At 38.3% G+C, this 18,241-nt stretch overlaps 1 protein-coding gene across 13 annotated transcripts in view; it reads left to right on the top strand.

Annotated features, from left to right (window-relative positions):
* The window catches only part of LOC104140158 (peptidyl-glycine alpha-amidating monooxygenase), a 150,005-nt gene that overhangs the window by 40,501 nt on the left and 91,263 nt on the right, over positions 1 to 18,241 (top strand). For all 13 annotated transcript variants that reach the window (XM_068924343.1, XM_068924345.1, XM_068924348.1 and 10 more), the window contains one exon: positions 17,326 to 17,835. In XM_068924343.1, coding sequence (XP_068780444.1) covers positions 17,747 to 17,835 — 89 coding nt within the window. In that variant the 5' untranslated portion in view covers positions 17,326 to 17,746. The remainder of the gene's footprint in view (positions 1 to 17,325; positions 17,836 to 18,241) is intronic.

Here is an 18,241-nt window from a genome sequence, read left to right as displayed (position 1 = left end):
GGAGGGCCCAGCCAGGGGGGCACCTGCTCTGCAGCCGGGCTGTAGGCCAAGAGATGGGAGGGGATGCAGCGAGACCCTGTGCGAGCAGCTAGCAGCGTTTTGCAGATGGAGGCATTGCTTCCAGGTTCAAGTGGTAAGATTAAGATGCCTGGGTTTTGGGGGAAGCATAATATCGATTGGTGAAGCGATGAAATACGTTTTGAGATCTTTCCAGACCCGCAATCATACTTTTGAATTTCAGAGTGTGTGCGCCTTCTGAAGTCTTTGAGGAGTTTTTTTGTTCTAAACAACGATGCCCCCCTTGAAGGGAGGAGGTAGAAATCTAAACGCACTCCTGTCATAAAGTCTCTTTGCCCTTTCTAAAGGGGAAAAATTGAAGCTCTTCCTGCCCTGCGCTACCTCATCAGGTTGGGTTGGTAGTTGGAGGACTCTCACTCTCAAGCTCATGAGCTTGGTTGTGGCTTTTTGATCATTGCTATTCAGTACCATGATGTGATACAGGGAACTGATGAATGCTTTCTGCCTTCTTTAATTATTTTTAAAACTATTGTTATACTTTTTATCTCCTAGCAATGCTCTTTCTGTGCATTGTAAACAGAAACAGAGCAATAGCATGCATCGTAAATCCCGTGGAAGATGTGTTTATTGTGTGTGTAATTTTTTTTTATCTTCAATATTTTGTCATGCAAGACAAAACGAACCTACCACATCTGCTGAGTCATCACATATGTCATCACACGTTGTCATTTTTTAGCCACGATTTTGATAATAGCTGATTATTTGTAACACCCTCTCTCAATTGTAAGTGTTGTCCTTATTTGGCTTTTAAATGAAGTAGATTAAGATTGTTTTTTAGTATTTAGACTCCAGAATATATAAATCTTTGATTACTATTTTCAAATAAACTGAAAAAATATGTTTATATATAAAGCATTCTGTGGAGTGTTACACGAAAGGCAGTGTGATAACCAGTTTTAACCTGTATCAGTATTTATGTGGTAAATAGCTTTACTTGGTGCTGGCATATTGCTGTAACATCTCTTATTATGTTTCTAGTACGTTCTGTGCAAGATTCTCTGATTTAAAAAAAAAATAAATCCCCAACAAAAACTTATATAAAAACTGTTTTCAGATAAACTGAAAGGATATGTCGATGCGATATCCCAACTCAGCTGTAGGAGATTTCTTTCTGAAAGATGAATTTGTGATCAAGTGCAGCTGTTACAAAGCACACAGGTGCCTATTCAAATTTGTATTCAAAACATGGTTTTAAGAAAAAAAAGTCTCTTGGGGAGTGCTACTACTAATTACAAAGGTAAGGAGGTGAAGCCTACGGCTGTGCAGGGGATGAGAACAGATGATTCTGTAGACCTTTCCCATCCAACCCTGCAGCCCCATACAAGATGTGCGAGTGTTTTCTGTATGGCTTTATTTCGCGTCGTGAACACGGTGACCGCACCAAGCTGGCAGGCGCGGAGCAGAGGTGGTGAGACGAGACGCCCCCTGACGGCCCGTGCAGCGCTAAGGAAAGCCCGCTTCCGGACAACTCTGGTGTGCGGTGAGACTTCTTAACGTCATTACTGTCTTTTTGTTGTTTTAATTGGTACTGTAAACTCCTGCGTATATTAGAGCTAAGTTATAATGTTATGAGAAATCAACAGCTGCTCTTGAGCACTGTTGACTGGAATTGGGCATGCGGTGTTTTGCGTGTGTTGTCCCTACGTGTTCCCGCTGCCCGGCAGTGCTTTCTACGACTCTTTGCTCTCAGCAGTAGGCTCTTGTCCGTCACACGGCAAGGGTTCGGGTGCCGACATGCAGCCGTTAGGGAACGAAATGAAACACTTATAACTTTTCTTTTATGACTCAATTTAACTGGTTAAATGTGTACTTGCAGATTGGTTTTAAGAATTGTATACAGAGCAAGCTGGTATATTTTTAATTTTAGAGTATTTGTGTTGCTTCCATGGTTTGTTTATCTAAAAGAGAGCAGATCTCTAAAAGAGCATTATTTAATTTTGGCACTTGTAAGAACCTAGTCTTGATGCATGGAAGACTTGCTGTGGTGGTAGTGTCTCTCTCTCCCCCCCTTCCCCCCTTTTTCCCTTGTGCTCAAACGTGTCTGATTTCTGCTCGATCTGATAATGGATAGGTCTATTTTTAAATTGCAGGGTGTGAGTAAATGAGTTAACTAAAAATACTGACATAGCTTTGGTTATCCCCAAAACTAGGGTGACTTGCAGACTAAGCAGTTGCTGAACAGGCTGTGGAAGAGAAAGGAAGTACATGATTTATGGCTGTTGGCCACAGTTTTACCTGCGGGAACGTGTGTCGTTTGGTTTGGGGGTGGCTTTTTTGTTGGCTTTTAATGCCACCTAAGGTGACAAAACTTAATAATACAATTAGGAGTAACTGGCATGTCAGCAAGCTGTTAGAATGGCATGTGCTAGGTATCTCACAGGTATGTGATAGTTAGAGAAATAGTTTGTTTTATCGTGCCAAGGTACTGCAGGTATTACATCCATCTTCCCTGTTCCTCGTATGCGCTTTCATCTGAAAAAATAAAGTAGAAGAAATGTGAGGCAAAATGCCTTTCCTCAGAAGTCAACTATTACAAGTACATGAACCAAGACAGGCAATAGAGTTGCTAGTAAGTCTTGGTTTTAGAGGCTTTTCTGCCCCTGGGGTTTGTGCAAAGGGAGATAAAATATCATTTGAACTGTCGTTCAGTTGAATTCTGGAGACTTCCTTGATTTTGCAAAAACTTCTACTTAAATAGCTTTTAAAACATGCTTTTAAAATCCTGTTATCCAGAAAGAATAAGATATCTTTCAAAATCCTGGGTAGATCTAATTTCATATCCTTTCTGCCTAAAGGTATTAACTCTCTCCCGCACCCCACCCACTTTTGCAGCAATGCCATGTATGTAGTGATTGAGACTAAAACTCAGGTGTTAATTGGAAAAAATAAAAAAAAAAAGTTAAAAGCAACAAAAACAGCAAAACATCCTGCTATTTTTCTTAGATGATCTTTCCTGATCCTGTTGGTATATAGCCGAATATCATTTGTCGGATGGAAATATTTGGTTCACTCTACAGTGCAAATGAGCAAGCGTCAGTGAATTGGAACATTTACAGGGAAACTTCAGCAGGGGCTTAGAGAGAAGGATTCTGCAGGGGGTGGAAAGTGTTGAGAGTAGTTTAGATACTAATTCTGCTGTTTATTCCTGTTTTCTCAACTTGTTTCTGTTTTGCCTTGCTGTGCTCCACTGAGATGGCAAATACGATGCAGCCGGTATGGATCATGAACTTGAGTTTCTCTTCAGTCTCTATTAAGGCAAATTAATGTTAATTTCCTGCTGCTCCCTATGATATTTGAGACAAAGACCAAGCCTATGTGATCCAAGATAGCTTTTACTGTTGTTATCTGTGAAGTGATCAAATTGGCTGAGGGGTGGAACGGTGCCAAAGATTTGCACAGACTGAAGAAAAATTTTTGTCTTGGCACAAGCTTTCTTTGCATATATACACAAAAGGTTGTGATAGGCTTGTACAATCCTGACAAGCTTTTGTTTCTGGATAGTGATTAGCAGCTTTACAGAGCCACTCTTAAACGGTCCTATTGCATTTAAAAAAAACAAAGAAACAATGCAATGATTACCTCTTAACTGGTTAACACCTGATTCTAGCTACTCCATTGTTTACTGATTTGTTTTATTTTCACTAGTATGCAGTATTCCTGATGGATTCTCTTACCGGTTTTTCTTCGTCCTGTCTGTATTCAAACTGCCTGTACCTAAGGGAAGGTGTTTTTGTATAAGTTCTGTGTGTATGTGCCTGATAGATGCAATCTGTCTCATTCCTCTAAATTTCAAGCTTGACTTTTTGAGACTAACCTGCATGTTTTCCATGTAATTGATAGCTACTATTTTGTTGTGGGTTTTTTTTTTTTTAATTTAGTGGAACTTTTGTTCTTTAATAAATACATTTTCTCTGTTGTTATGGCAGGGTTATGCTATGGACTGCTTTTTGACAAACTACTAGTTACTGAAATCTCAGTTGTGTGCTTTCAGAGATCATCCTTAATGACAGGTATCCATGCATTAAAAATATTTTTCTATGAAAACGTTGACCTTTTGTGAGTGTTAATTGGCTCGGCTGAGTTTGATTGTGCCTTAACATGAGATGATTATTTTATCTGACTTGCTCTTTGCTTGGAAAAAAAATAGATGCTGACTCCTGCTGTAGAGTTGCATGCTTGGTGCGAAGAAATGGATCCGAGGGTTTTCTCGACATAGTTCTGTTTCTCACATTGGTTTTTGGTTTCTGGTTGTTTGGGGGCTTTTTAATTTCTTTATTAACTCTTTCTTTCTCCTCGTGCTCAGTTTTTCTTCCACATTCTCCTGTGAGCTACTTCTCTTATTTCCTCATATGTGACAATGAATGCCAGCACAGAAACTTGGGCTTCCTCTTTGCTAGAGGTCTATGAGAATGGAAAGGCCTAGCATTAAGCTTTTTTTTCTTTTACTTAGCCTTTGCTTCATTAGCTGCCAATGATCGAAAAATCACAAGGTCCAAGTTTTTTTTACACAGAATACTGTGTATCCATCAATGCGCTGTATAATCTCAAGGTAAAAATTTCCTTTGTACTTGTAATCACAGGCAGTTTTTCAGTGTTGTACCTACCAACGCAAGTACTTGTACTTTAAAAAAAATTCTCCGCGGTACTTGTGTTCGGCTGAAATACTAAGCTGTTTATTGTGTGCCGTTTTCTTAGTATTAGCATTATTATATTTTGTAATATTGAAAATCTGGAGTTCTTTCCTTCTGTCAAATTTCTGGCATTTTTTGATGACTACAGTTTAGTTTTCTTTCATTGATATTCATTTTGAGGAAAATGCACTATTCAACTAGAATAAAAGTTTGTATCAAAAAAAGGAACATAGTTGAGAATTCGTATCTCCTTTTTGTGTGAATCCTTTATTGCTCAATTGTTAACTAATGTTAAATTGAATTGGACAAAATTAACTTGTTTTTCCTCTTTCTTCTCGTTATCGTTTCTTTAATTAAAAAGTGCTGCTATCTGAATCTTTTGGAACAAAGAAAGACTAGAAGATTAGTTTCATAATAAAGTCACAAATTTTTGTTGAATTATTTTCATTAATTGAAGTTGCTTATAATTTTAATGGAGCCAACATGCTCTAAATCTCAGCTTAATTACCATCACTTAAGCTGCATTGGCGAGAGTACGTTTTAGATTTTGACCAGGAATTGCTTTTAAGAGTGTAGTCCTGCTAGAATAGAAAGGAGAAGAAGAAAAAAAAAAAAAAAAAAAAGAATTTTGAGGGGAATGGGAAGAGAATATCAGGAACCTTCTCCCTTAAATTTCTCTTACAGAAAATCTTTTTCTAGAAGATTGACCACTTGTAACAAAATAAGTTACAGCAGAATTAGTATTTATCTATGGTTCATTTATTAAAAGCATTTTCTCGTTTTGTCCAGCACTCGCACCTTTTGTTAGCTAGTAAGATTAGCTGATTTTCAAAGTACATTCTCAAATATTAGTAATGCTGCTTTTTTCCCCCTTTATTGAAGATGGTTCTCTTTCTCTCATCCATGTAATGACATGTGTCACTTGAAATAAAAAAGGTGAAGTTCTGATAATTGATGTGGGGGGGGGGGGTAGGGAGGGGTGTGTGTGTGTCTTGGATAGGGGCTGGGTAGACAGGACGTTGTAGAGACAGGTTTAGGTTTAAGTGAATGGGAAAAGTGGAAATAATCACTGCCGCGTACACAGGGATGCGTTGTACGCGATCAGGAAACACCGTTGGCAGAACCCCATGCCTACTAGCGGTGCATTACAGTTGTGAGCGTAAGCTGAAGCTCCGTGGTGTTAGAAGCTGTGTTACCGCTCCCTCGGCTCTTCTTGCTCCCCACTACCTGCTCCTGTTCCCTTCTTTTTTTCCAGTGCCCATTCATCTGATATCTTGGTGAGCCAGTTTAACTCACTAATCTGACAGAAAACTAGTAAAGTTTTTAAAAATAAAAAATAAAAATAAAGTAAATCCGCTGCAAGGGCTGGAGATGGGAAAAGAGAAGGAAAGACGACTGTCCTAGGGCTCCAGCATCTTATCAGGTGATGCCCTCTGGCGATGCTCATGGGTCTCCTGGCCAAGTGCCTGCTCCTGCACACTGCTCTAGATGTTGAGCTGCTCAAGTAATAACTCCATCCTGTGTTTTGGTCGGAATGAATCAGTTCACGATAGACTAAATAACTTTATAAAGTTCTACACGTTTTGACTGAAAAAATGGTTGCTTTTTTTCTTGTTTGAGCAGGTAGTTTGTACGTAAAGAATGCGAGGCGCATGATTTGAAGTCCTTTTAGAGAAGAAACATGCCGTGAATTTAATTCATTGTTCATATGTGTTGAATAATTGAACTTAAATATCTTTAATGATCTCTCATTTGCTTTATCCTTGGAGGCTAATCCTAACTCAGTAAAATATCTTCCCTTTAGTATTTTCTCCTTTTGCATAACAAAGGGAGAATAAAGGGCATTTCAGTGAATCTTTATCCTTATTATGTTGTGCTCCTGATAGTGATCTGGATATAAAAATGTAAAGAGGAAGTGTCTCCTGTGTTTTTCCCTTTTAAGCAAATAATTAGTAGCATTCAACTTGTTCATTTTCTTCAGAAAATGAAATTAACATTTTGTTAAGATATCATCCTTCAGTGGAAAGTGTTGATCTTCCTTGACAGGAGAATTTTAGCTGTTTTGATTACTGGTCAAAGCAGAAAGATTACAAGGTGATTTATTATGAACAAAATGCTATTTAAATGCTTTTAAGTTATAGAATGGGAGAACTAAAGCACTCTCTCTGGGCTTTAAACTTCTGAAGAAGGTCTGTAACTCCTACAAAAAGGAAAGAATTTTTGCATTTCACTACTTTCATAGGGATTGAAACAGTTTCATCAGCTTATACAGGATTATAACTCAACAATCCTGAATAAATTGATAGTAATTTAGCAAATTGTGGCTGTTAATTTTATATGATGATTGGGGACATACAACTGTCCTGATGTTTTCACGAGAGGGTTTTCTCATCTCTGGATATGTAGGAAGAAAAATCAGGGTGTAAAAGTGAACTCTCACTTAAAATGAAATTTTAAATGTTTTAAAATGCAAGGTTATTTTTATTAATAAGAGCAGAAAGGGATTTTATGTCACAGAGGTAGTTTGCTTACACTTTGCTTTATCAAAGTAAGTAAAATTCTGCATCCTTAAACAAGTTTATATTTAATAGTTTACAGTATGCTGATGGAGGCAGGGAATAAAATTCTGTTTGAATTGTATATCCCATTTTCTAAATACTGTGCTAAAATTTTGAAATTTAGAATTTAAGTGGGCTTAAATTTTCAAGATTTTTATATTCTGAAACACACCTCTGTGTCCCTTTAGAAGATCTAGTACTATATTTCCTGCTTTTTCGGATATTTCTACCTGGCCCCTGAGTGAATATATAATTAGCTTTTCGCTTTATTGCGAGAACTGCACTTGTTTAATTTGTTCTTCCTCAGTTTTTCCTCTAGGAAGTGACAGGGTAGGTGAAACCGTAATGGCGAGAGGAGGGACATGCTGATCATGCGCAAGGCTCGGAAGTTTTGGGAGAGGGGAAGATGTGACCAGCAAGGAAGTCATAGCACAGCTCTGGGAGTTGGCAGCTAGGCAAGTCCTATGCAAGGACTGCTCTGTGAGATCCTACTGCAAAGCGGTGGTTAAACTTTCTTGTGTCTCTGCTCTTAACTCCCCCCCCCCACCCCCCCGCTTTGAGTTTTCGCTGATTTGAAAGTTAACTCTTCTAGCAGTTATTCTAACAAAATCAGGTTTACTCAGGCTTTGAAAAACTTGCCTCTCTCAGCCTCCTTTGAGGATCTCGCAGGAGTAGGTGTGGGCAGAGCTCTGAGCTCTGAGTGGCTCCGAGTCATAAACCGGTTGCGCTTGGGGGGCGGGCTGTATTTGAACCTTTTGTTGTGCTCAGCTTTCACTGTCTGTTAGCATTCTCCTCTTGAGTGTTGCTGGCTCTCATCGAACAATTTATGATGCCCAGCTAATCACAGCATTTCTTAATTACTCACCGTCCACCATGTGAAAGCTACCTTTGACCAATCAGTTTTTATGGATAAGAAATTCAGGGTAACTCTTGTTGATATTCTCTCTTTGTAGGTTTTTGTTTTTGTCACTGTGGTGTATGCCTGTGACTACTTTTCCAGGAAGCCTCCTTGCTAATGCTCAGTGTTTTGCGTCCATATCAAGAAGATGTCAAGATGAAAAAAGGAGTGTAGTTTGAATACCTGTGCTTGCCAAGATGGTATCACTATATTGATCAGAATGTGCTGCATTAATCTAAAAATAATGAAAAAGTTAATATGTACAATTTTGGCTTCTTTTGGATTTCCCATTTTTCTTCATGTATTTTCTAATGCTCACAAAAGGATGCTGAGGTTGTTTTTCATGACTGAGTAATTTATAAGTTAGTAGAAGAAAATACATCTTTTTTTCTAAATCCCCTTCCTTATTCTTTGTCCCCCGTAAACATGTTTTATAGCCTTTTCTTAGCTCCCTTTATTTCTATTTTCAAAGACTGTTTTTGTTGTAGAAGTTGCCTACTAAGTATTTGCTTAGTAAGGAGGGTTTAGCGCCTGACTTGGGTTTATGATATCTTTGAGATTCTTGCTCTTAACTCCCAGATTTACAACTGGTATAGTGTTGTGAACTTGTTGATCTCCAAAAACAAAAAGGACAATATAAATGGCAATTCTTTATCCTGTATCTGGCTGTAGAAAACTTAAAATAATCTCCAAGAAAGCCGTCCAGTAGGTAAAACTCTCCATACATAGTGAAATGACAGTGCATTCCAAGGATTTATTTTATTCTTTTTTTTCAGTACAGATAGCTTGTCTTTGAATAGCGAGGCAAACTTTTACCTAGAGGTAGTACACGTTATTTTCTGCCTATGAAGAAGTGCCCTCCCTACTCTTTTCTCACAAGCATGAAGGCGGGAAGTTTTTAAATAATAATCTCAAATTTTATATCATTTCATTAGTTACATGATTCCTAAAATTATAGTTTTCACAACTTTTCTGAGATTCACAATGAAGTTATGTTGGGCAACGCTGAATTGCCATCAAATGTTGGCTCATACACTTCCCATGTTTTTTCCACTTTCTTGTTACTTTTAGGCTAGGACCACATGGTAATTCAGGCCAGGAGAGGGACCTCAGGAGGTCTCTAGTGCAACCCCCTGCTCCCAGTAGGGTCAGGACAGAGGTCGGACCAGGTTGCTTGGGGCTTTGTCCAGCTGTGGCTGGAAAAGTTTTGGGGGGAGGAAGACAGCACAGGTCCTCGGGGCAGCCTGTGCTACTGCTCCACAGTCCTCCTGGTGAAGTTGTTTCTTTGGTAATACATCCCTTATAGTCTTATACGTGGTTCCTTGCAGCACCTCTCACATTCAGTATCTATATGACTTATCAGTAGATGTAGCTCTCTGAATGTCTTGTCACTATAGATTTGTTTTGCATCTCTTCTCTGGTATCTAGCTTGAGATTTTAAAGGATTTATCTGGGACTGGAAAGGAAAGAGATGATCGGTATTAATGTTTTCAGTGTTGCATCCGAGGTACAGATATCTGAGAAACGTTAATGGACCAGATATATTATCATTGTTTTGATTTAGTAGACAGGTACATTTATATTTACCTTAGAACTTTTGCTCTTCTAGAATCAGTGTTCAAAAGCAAAATACTTCTTGTGGAAATAAGGGAAAGTATGTGTTCTTCACGTTAGTAAAAATACTTCGTATACAGTTGTTGATGTCAAAGGGGACATTTTCACAGCAAGAAACAGCTGGTTTGATATGACTCAAATTAAGAATTTTAAATTGCTACCCATCTTGGAGTGGGGGGGTTCGCTGGCTTTCATCATCGGAGAACTTTGACAGTTGCCTGAAGAGGCAAATTCTTTGATCTAGCGGAGGCACAGAGAGCATAATGATATAAATGGATAATTCAGGTACAGGTTAGATTTTTGGTGGTAAAAGCTGATGTGTATGCTAAGTTTGAATGGTCAGCAGTCTTTACTGCAGCAAGCCTACTCTTTTAAAAAAAAGAAATAAATAAAAATAAAGGAAAAAAAAGGCATCACTGTCAGCATCAGTGTTTACCTCACTGTCCTCTTACAGCTCTGGTGTTTGCATTTCTGTCTCCTTCCGGCTCTAGTTGAGAGCATTTTCCATTGCTGAAATCAAGTAACTGTTTAAATGGCAGGTCATCTTCAATGTTTGCAGCACAGCTCTGAAGTCCTTGGTCCTTGACTCTGTTTTCAAGGCACTACTGCCTGTGTTAGATGCTGTTGAATATTCATTTATTAATCTGAATTGAATACAAGGCTATTACTTGTCTTCTACATTGTATTCTGAATATAAACTTGTTCCTTCCCCCCTCCCCCCATTTGGGATTTCCTGGAAACTTCTGTGCCAGTGTTTCCCAAACATTCATGACTTTGATCTTTTCAACTCTGGAAGAAAAATGTATTGTTTTTAGATGAGGAAACTTGGAAAAAAAGATAAAGCAAGTTGCCGAAAGCCACACGGGGAGTTTGTGGTAGAAAAAGGTTTCGAACTTAGACCTTCTGGCTCTTTCCCAGTTTCATTGTGTTACTGCATTGTTAAAGCCATGATACTGAAAATTCATAGCTCTGTGGAGTCTCTAGTCACCTGCATGTGAATACTGAATGCTGGTGTTGAAAATTGGTGCTAAGCATCTCAAGTTCCTCATTTAGAAAGTGAGGAATTCACAGTCAAAATAATTGTGCAAATGAATGACTTGACCTGCTGCACAGACTTCCCTTATTGCAATTTTAGGAAAAGGGTATGATTTTTGGGGTGACATTATGTTATATTAATTGCACAATGGGTTGGTTGGTTTGTTTGCTTGTTTTTTCTTTCCCTCAAATGGCCTACCTTATTCTCTATTCATGTTCCCCTATCTACAGTCAGAGACTCTGGACTTCCACAGAATCTCCACTTTCTCTCTAGTTTGTCTCATATCCCGAAATAGATCATAATTATCATGCAATTGAAGACTGTATTGGAGTTGCACCTATTTGTGATGGATGCATTTTGCTGCCTTTATTTAAAGCAGTGTAATACAGCCTGCCACCTAAAAATTGCATCATTTGGGGGTCATGCATTTGCCTGTTTATCCTACGTAAATATGGCATAATTTATTTTGAAGGCAACTGTATCAATGCTGTTAACTGTATTCAGTTGTCTTCAGAGCTGTCTGAAGATACTGTCTTTAGATATTTAGACAACAAAAAATATGCTTTTTTGCAAAATCTAGTCGTTAAACCGGATCTTTCATCCTGTTTCATAGTTTTTATACCAAAACCATATATTTACATGTTTTCCAAAGGAGACACACATACCATCATTTTAACAGACAACCCTTTCTGTGAACTACGCATCTGGATTCAACTAGCCCCAAGAGATTTCCTACTGTTGAGTAAAGCATTTAACACTTGCTATGTAGTAGATTATCTCAGATAGGTGCAAGAGCCTGCTATGCCCTCCTAAAGCTACTCTGTTTTCCCAGTAGGAAACCTGCAAGTAATGCTCCATTTAACAAAGAGCACACCAATGATTAACAAGTCAACAAAATCCATCAAGAAAGTTAGTTCAGTTATCCACCCTTTTTGCAAATTTTGTTACCCTTTATAGACTGTGCTTCCTCTAATGGAATGGGAAATAGTTTTCTTGTCATCATAAAGTTTTTACTTTAAAAACATCCACCATGTGTATGTCCAACAGATCAAACTATAGAAAAAATTGTTCATAAAAAGTACAATGATAGAAGCAATCGTATTTCTCTGTTTACTTTGGTATCTATATCTGAAAGGATTTTGGTAACAGAAGATATGAATGTGTAAAATCTAAATTAAACTAAGAGATGAACTCTCATTGACTATTCTCATTTTTAAAAAGTATGTTTTCATATTATACTAATCTAGCGTGGACTACTGCCAAAGCAGGAGGCTTTTTTCCAGTCTCGGCTGCACGCTCGAACCATTTCTTTGGTAATGTGCAGTTTGCGCAGTAGCAGACTGACACACTGGCTAGCTGATCTCATGGAAAACTAAGGCATTGCTGGGATGGAGGAGAAGGGGGAGACATTCACTTGCTCAGGAGATCCCGAGCAAGAGGGATAGGAAAATATAAGGGAGGCAACAACTGCAGTAGACTGGACATACAGTGAAAATTCCTCTTTAGCTCTTTTTAGAGGAACAGTCCCATAGAAGTCCAGATTGAAGCCCCTTCGTCTACTGTAATAAACTCCTCTCAGTTTTTGGAGGATTTATGATCATGTTCTAAACATTAACTTTTCTGTAAGGCTAATTAGAAAGAACTTGTCTCAAGGAAAGTACAGTTCTTCACAAAGACAACATATCAAAACTTTAAGAAAGAATTTTCTGAGCTAATAAATCTATCACTTACTTTGAAATGGTTGAAAATTGTCATAACTGGGAACTTTCTTGATTATTTATTTAAAAAACAAAACTCTGCATACAGGGCTACATTTGACTGACATATGTTAGATTAAAAGTTACATAGTGACATTAAAGTGGGCTGCATGTTCTTTGTAGTCATAGCTCCATTGGTTTCCAAAAAATTTTCTGCTGCAAAAGTAGATTTCCTAGGGAAGACTTTCCTCCACTTTCCTTAGAGGAAAGAGACCTCAGTTTGCAAAGACAAGTTTTCCACCACCTGCTGTCACAATCCAAGGGAAAAATCCTTGATCCATCTATCTTATGTGCCTATTTTCTCTATACCAAGGGGTGGTTTTTGTTTGTTTTTGATGAAAAAGGTTATTAAACGCTTGTGTTTGACAGCTGCTCTCCCAGCCCCTTGACTCTTCCAGCTGCTGTGTGGGGTGCTTTGGTTGGTGTTGTGCTCTGACATGGATTAGTTTGTTGGCTTGTTACCAGATTCCTTTTGTGTTCATCTTTGGTCAAAGTGCCGTAAGTGGCTGCAGTCTGTGCATTAACGAGTGTGACCCAAGCTGATCCCACAGCATACTGATTTTGTTGTGTTATTAGAAGCAGGTTGCCTTAACCCGGTTACAGTAGCTGAACTGGTTGTTTTTTGTATACTCAAGGTGCAATAACGTGCCTACATATCCAGCCATCATGCATCTTCTTTGATGTCCTGTGTGATTAATTCATGAAGAACTAACATGTCCTCTTGACTTAAAAGTAGGAAAATTATAGAAGTCTGATTATAAAATAAAAATGTCTGATGTCACAGATCCATTTCTGATATATTTTGATTTTTCAGGGAATCGGAACGTTCTCTTGTAGTTACCCCAGTTCTTAACTAACGCCTGCCTGAGCTTGGAGGGTTGCAGACAGAGCTGTTGGTGTTCTTTTTGAGGATGGCACCAAACAGGCTGCTAATCCAATAGCCAGATGTTCCAAAATTAGGATTATCATACCCAGTGTCATGCTTGGGCTGATTTAGTTTGAAATTATTTCCCAAAGATCTATGGCATGCCCTCAGGCCATAGTGTCTGTGTATTCTGAGAACTGAATACATGGCTCTGAGGAGGATTGTTTTAAGATTATCTTCTCGCACGTTCACAAGTACAATGTCCAGTTTTCTGCCTGACGTTCTTCTGACTTCTGGGGGATTTTTCTTCTTTCATCTTTTCCTTCAACTTTTCACTATACTGTACTCCTATACTGTACCTACATGGCCTTTCTGTATTGACACGTATCCTTGTGCTTCTCAGCTGATAGTTAAGTTTTTGGTGTTTCATTTGGAGTATGCTGTGGTGTTGTTGACGTTGCTTGTTAATCCTTTTTTGGCCTGGATGATTGTTAGGATTGGAAAGTGTGTGGGAAGAAGCAGACGCCCTTAGGGTAACTAGCATTCTTTGAGAAATTAGGAACTTTGCTTTTTAGCTGAGAAGTTAATTAAGGTTATTTAAACATATTTTATTACCTGTGATCTAAAGATGGCAAAGCTGAGCTGCTCAAGCTGCAAATTTTGTCCAAGATGAAATATAGACTCTGTGCTATAGGTGAAGACGGAACCAAGTAATCTAATCCTTGCTTCTATGATTTTGATACATAAGGGAAAAAATTTATCAGTGAGAGATTACCACTTGTGATAGACTTTCACATCAGTCCATTATTTGCTTGCTTGCTCCTTATTTGGAGGTAGTGGTGGCTGAAGGTGAGGTTTCTGCTTTGTGATATATTCAGTTTGCACTGTCCATAAAATTGTCTAATGACTAAAACTAAGAAGAAGAAATAGTTATAGCCTGCTTTATGGATGTGTAGTTAATACAGAGTTTTATCTGTAGTTCATTTTTGGTAATTGATTAGTTAATTACTACTCTTTTTAAAAGGCTTGCTGTTTACTTTGTTTCAATCACAGTGAAATATTGCTACTTTGTTTTACATGCTTTTTTGCATTGTATTTGGAGTTTGAGCTTTTTGGCCACCTTGTTTCTCAACCTGTTCAGTGAGATCTCTTCCAACTAGTTGCAGATGGCTGTTTTGTGTGTCCCCAGCCCCCCTTTTTTGTCATTGTTTTTTATGTCAGATAGGGCATCATAGATGAAAATTATTTTGGGCAAGGTAAGCATGTGCTTTTATCTCCCTTATCCTCTAGTCTCCGTCATTAATCACCTCTATTTAGTTCACTTCTGCTCCCTCAGGATCTCTTATTCCAAACTGAAAGTAAAACAGTAGTATCGAGATGTCTGCATAATAAACCTAAGTAACTGGGTAATCTTATTATTGAAACTCTCATCTTCCATTTTCTCCCTCACTGTCTGGTATTCTTGCTCATTGCATCATATCTAAAATTAGACTAAAATCTCTTCAGGACTGAGCTACCTTTCTCTCCTCTCCCTACTTCACCCACATGTAAAATCCTGTTGTGCAAGGACCTGATCTTAAGTACCAGATATACTTAACTTTTATCCATTTAAAATTTTCATCCAGTTGATGAAATTGCAGTTAAAGACAAAACTTGTAGATGAAGTAGGCCTATATTTAAGTAAAACATATACAGATATTAGGCATCCGTGCGTAATGATTTCATTAGAGATTTAATTTCTTTGCTTTGTCAGATGGTTCCTTTTTTTTTTTTTTTTAAACTTATGAGCAGTCTTCTAAAAGCTATGGATCACCAGACAGTTCCCTGTAATATGAAGATATAGTCTGGTGACTTGCTCTGACTGTTGCCATGCTTAACTCTACAGTGAGAATTGAAAGCTGCTGCAAGGAAACCCCTGTATTAATGATCAGGTTTCTTGGTAGCTTCCTTCTGGTAATTCCTACACCAAGAATGTTTGTAACAGAGTTGGTATAAACAATCTCAGACTTCACGAAATTGGACAAAATTAGAAGCACATTTTTATTTCTCAGTCACTGGAAAATATCTTTTCGGATTCCAAAACTTCAAGTGGAAAATTTTGTAACTCTGTGCATGTTAGAATGTAGTTGGTTCCCTCTGCCTCTGTTCTTCGGAGCTCTTGCATGTCGAATGGGCTTACCCTATGTGCTGTGAGAGAAAGCATAACTGCTAAGTATCAGCACCTCCTAGTTTGATACTGTTTAGTCAGTGTGTTAAATGGGGTTTCAAGTCTTAGGGTTTCTTTGCCACTTCTATTTTGTGCATTCCCCCCCGGCCCCCCCAACTAAAGAGAAGAGCTAAATAGCTGGGAAGTTGGTTAGGGGGTCTGGGGAAACACAAAACACTGCTTCAGCCATTTTATGCTTGCAACTAATTTAAAAGAAAAGAATATTGGAGAAAAAAGAGTAGGGAAAAAACCCCCTCAAAGCTGTTGCATAGAAACCAAATAATCGAATCATAGCGTATTGTAATATCTCAGAATTCATTTCTGAATTTGACTTTATTCATGGATGAATAGGTCACACAAATAAAAACATTCAATTCTAGGTAAATGAAAAGAATGAATCTTGCATCTCTACTTGCATGAATGATTTTGGACAGCTTTGGCCCGTTCTTGACAAGCTGAAAACAAAAGATAAAGTCTGTTTAGTTGTTTGTGACCGAATCTTTTGCGTCATCCTTAAATTAATAAAATATCAGAGTTTAATGATGATTAATATCATCAAGTTTTTTTATGTATATCTTTTATGAATACTTGAATGCAAATCTAGTATAGCCGCCAAACAACTGGCGAGTTGCCAGCATGGCTTTTAGTGTCGGTATGAGCACTTGCGTTTCATTAGAAGCCTTTTCAGTGCATGTGCTCTCGCTTGGAGGTGGAAGTGATGTACTTAAATGTGATATTTTAAATTCTGTGTCATTTCAAAATCCTCCTTTGCTGTTTTATTCTCTATTTGTATTTTGACTATGTTTTCTAGGGACTAGAAGATATTTTCTGTTGTTACTGTTGTCGTCTTAAGTATTTATTTTTATAAGAATTGCTAAGTAATACGTTTAAAAGATGTTCATCTTATTTATGATCTGAAATTTGTCTTCTACCAGAATTGGCGTGCTTATTGAAAACACTAGTATATGTCATTGGTAGCACACTTGTTACTGCAGTGTTATTTTTTTTAGCATGCTTACAAAACCTCTGAAAACGTTTAGAAATTGGAAAGAGTAATCGGCTCAAACGAAATGTAAGGGCAGGTAAGGTTAAAGTTAATTAACGCAGTGAGGAGAGTAACAGCTTAAGCTGAAGTAATGTTAATAGATAAAGGATAAAAATAGTATTCAACTAATATATAAAGCAGTATACTTGATCCCAGTAGTTTTTGTTCCAGGATTTCCAGTTATATTAAAAGTAAGATATTCTCTCAGCCTGCGAGAGGTGCAGAAAGGTTTAGTCTTAGCTGATAGCATTTAGAAATCTTGTTTCTTGCCCTGCCGAGTGGGTGGTGGTTCTTGGGTGGGCGGTTTGTTTTGTGCTGCTTGTAGGACAGGTTACAGTTTGTATGTGTGAAATACTCCAGGCGTTGGCTTTGGTATGTTAGGGCTTTTGATGTTTTTCCTACCCTGCAGAATAGGAATTCTAGTGGGAGCTTTGCATATCAATATTAAACACGTCGGTCTCCCTGTCTCTATGGATGGGAGGGGAGGAGAGGGAGGAATCAACCGACTTGGTGCATTCTTCACTGGGCTGGGCTAAAGCTTGTGAAAGTACTATGTATTAGAAAGGCTCAGCAGGGATTTGCTGAGAACTAATGCTGTAATGTGTTAGTCATCCTTTATCTGCTTCTATTTTTACAGGTTCTGAAGGATGACTGACGTGGGTTTCGGTGATGCCACTTAGAGCCTCTGTCACTGAGGGCTGATAAGTAACCTGCAGATTTCACTGTACGACGCAGGGAGAAAGCATCAGGAGTGCCACTTCGTTTGAGCTCCTTAAGTGGACGAAAGTACAGTGTCATCTATCTGCAAGGGAAGATTCTTCAACAGATTTTTACAGCTAATAATAAAGGCAACATAGCATCATCCACCTTCCTGATTTACAGTGCATCACCTTCCAAGACAGATGGTCTGTCAAAAGCTGTAGGATGCCTGCAGAGCACACAATAATGAAGTAGTGAGTTGATATCGCTGCTGCTGCCTAATTGTCAGGATCACAGCTGAGAGAGCTGCGCTGCCCTTTTTCTGCTCCCTTAATCGGGCCAGGAACAGCAGGGTGGACATGGCTGGCCTCCTTAACAACCTGCTAATACTCCTTGTTTTTCAAAACAGCTGTTTGGGTTTCAGGAGCCCACTTTCTGTCTTCAAGAGGTGGGTTATGCAGGAAGACCTTGTGTTTTGAATGCATGCTTCTTAGGGCTGCCATCTGTTATTTTATATAATGGAAGTATGACAAAGTATGTCCTCGCTAAAAATGTGTATGATATTTGTTGAGTTTTGCTCCCTTATTCTGCACCGTTTTTCTGTAATTTTGAAATGGCATTCTTTTGTCACGTGAAAGACGACGTCCATTGTTTTACCCTTAGGTTGCTCTCTGAGATGTGAGTTTTCTGTATTAGAATGATTAAATGGTAACTAATATAAATTTTTGTAGAACCCTGCAGGTGTACCTGAGACTTTACACAGTCAGTAAATATATGTCACCTACCCCTGTCAGCTTGCAGTATAAACTGATGTGCTTTAATGAGAAAGCATTAACTAGCTTAAAGTGAGAGAA

This window comes from Struthio camelus, chromosome W (genome assembly GCF_040807025.1).
Source record: "Struthio camelus isolate bStrCam1 chromosome W, bStrCam1.hap1, whole genome shotgun sequence".
NCBI classification, from domain to species: Eukaryota; Metazoa; Chordata; class Aves; order Struthioniformes; family Struthionidae; genus Struthio; species Struthio camelus.
Note: the sequence above shows the minus strand (reverse complement) of the source record. Positions and strands in the feature narration are given on the sequence as shown.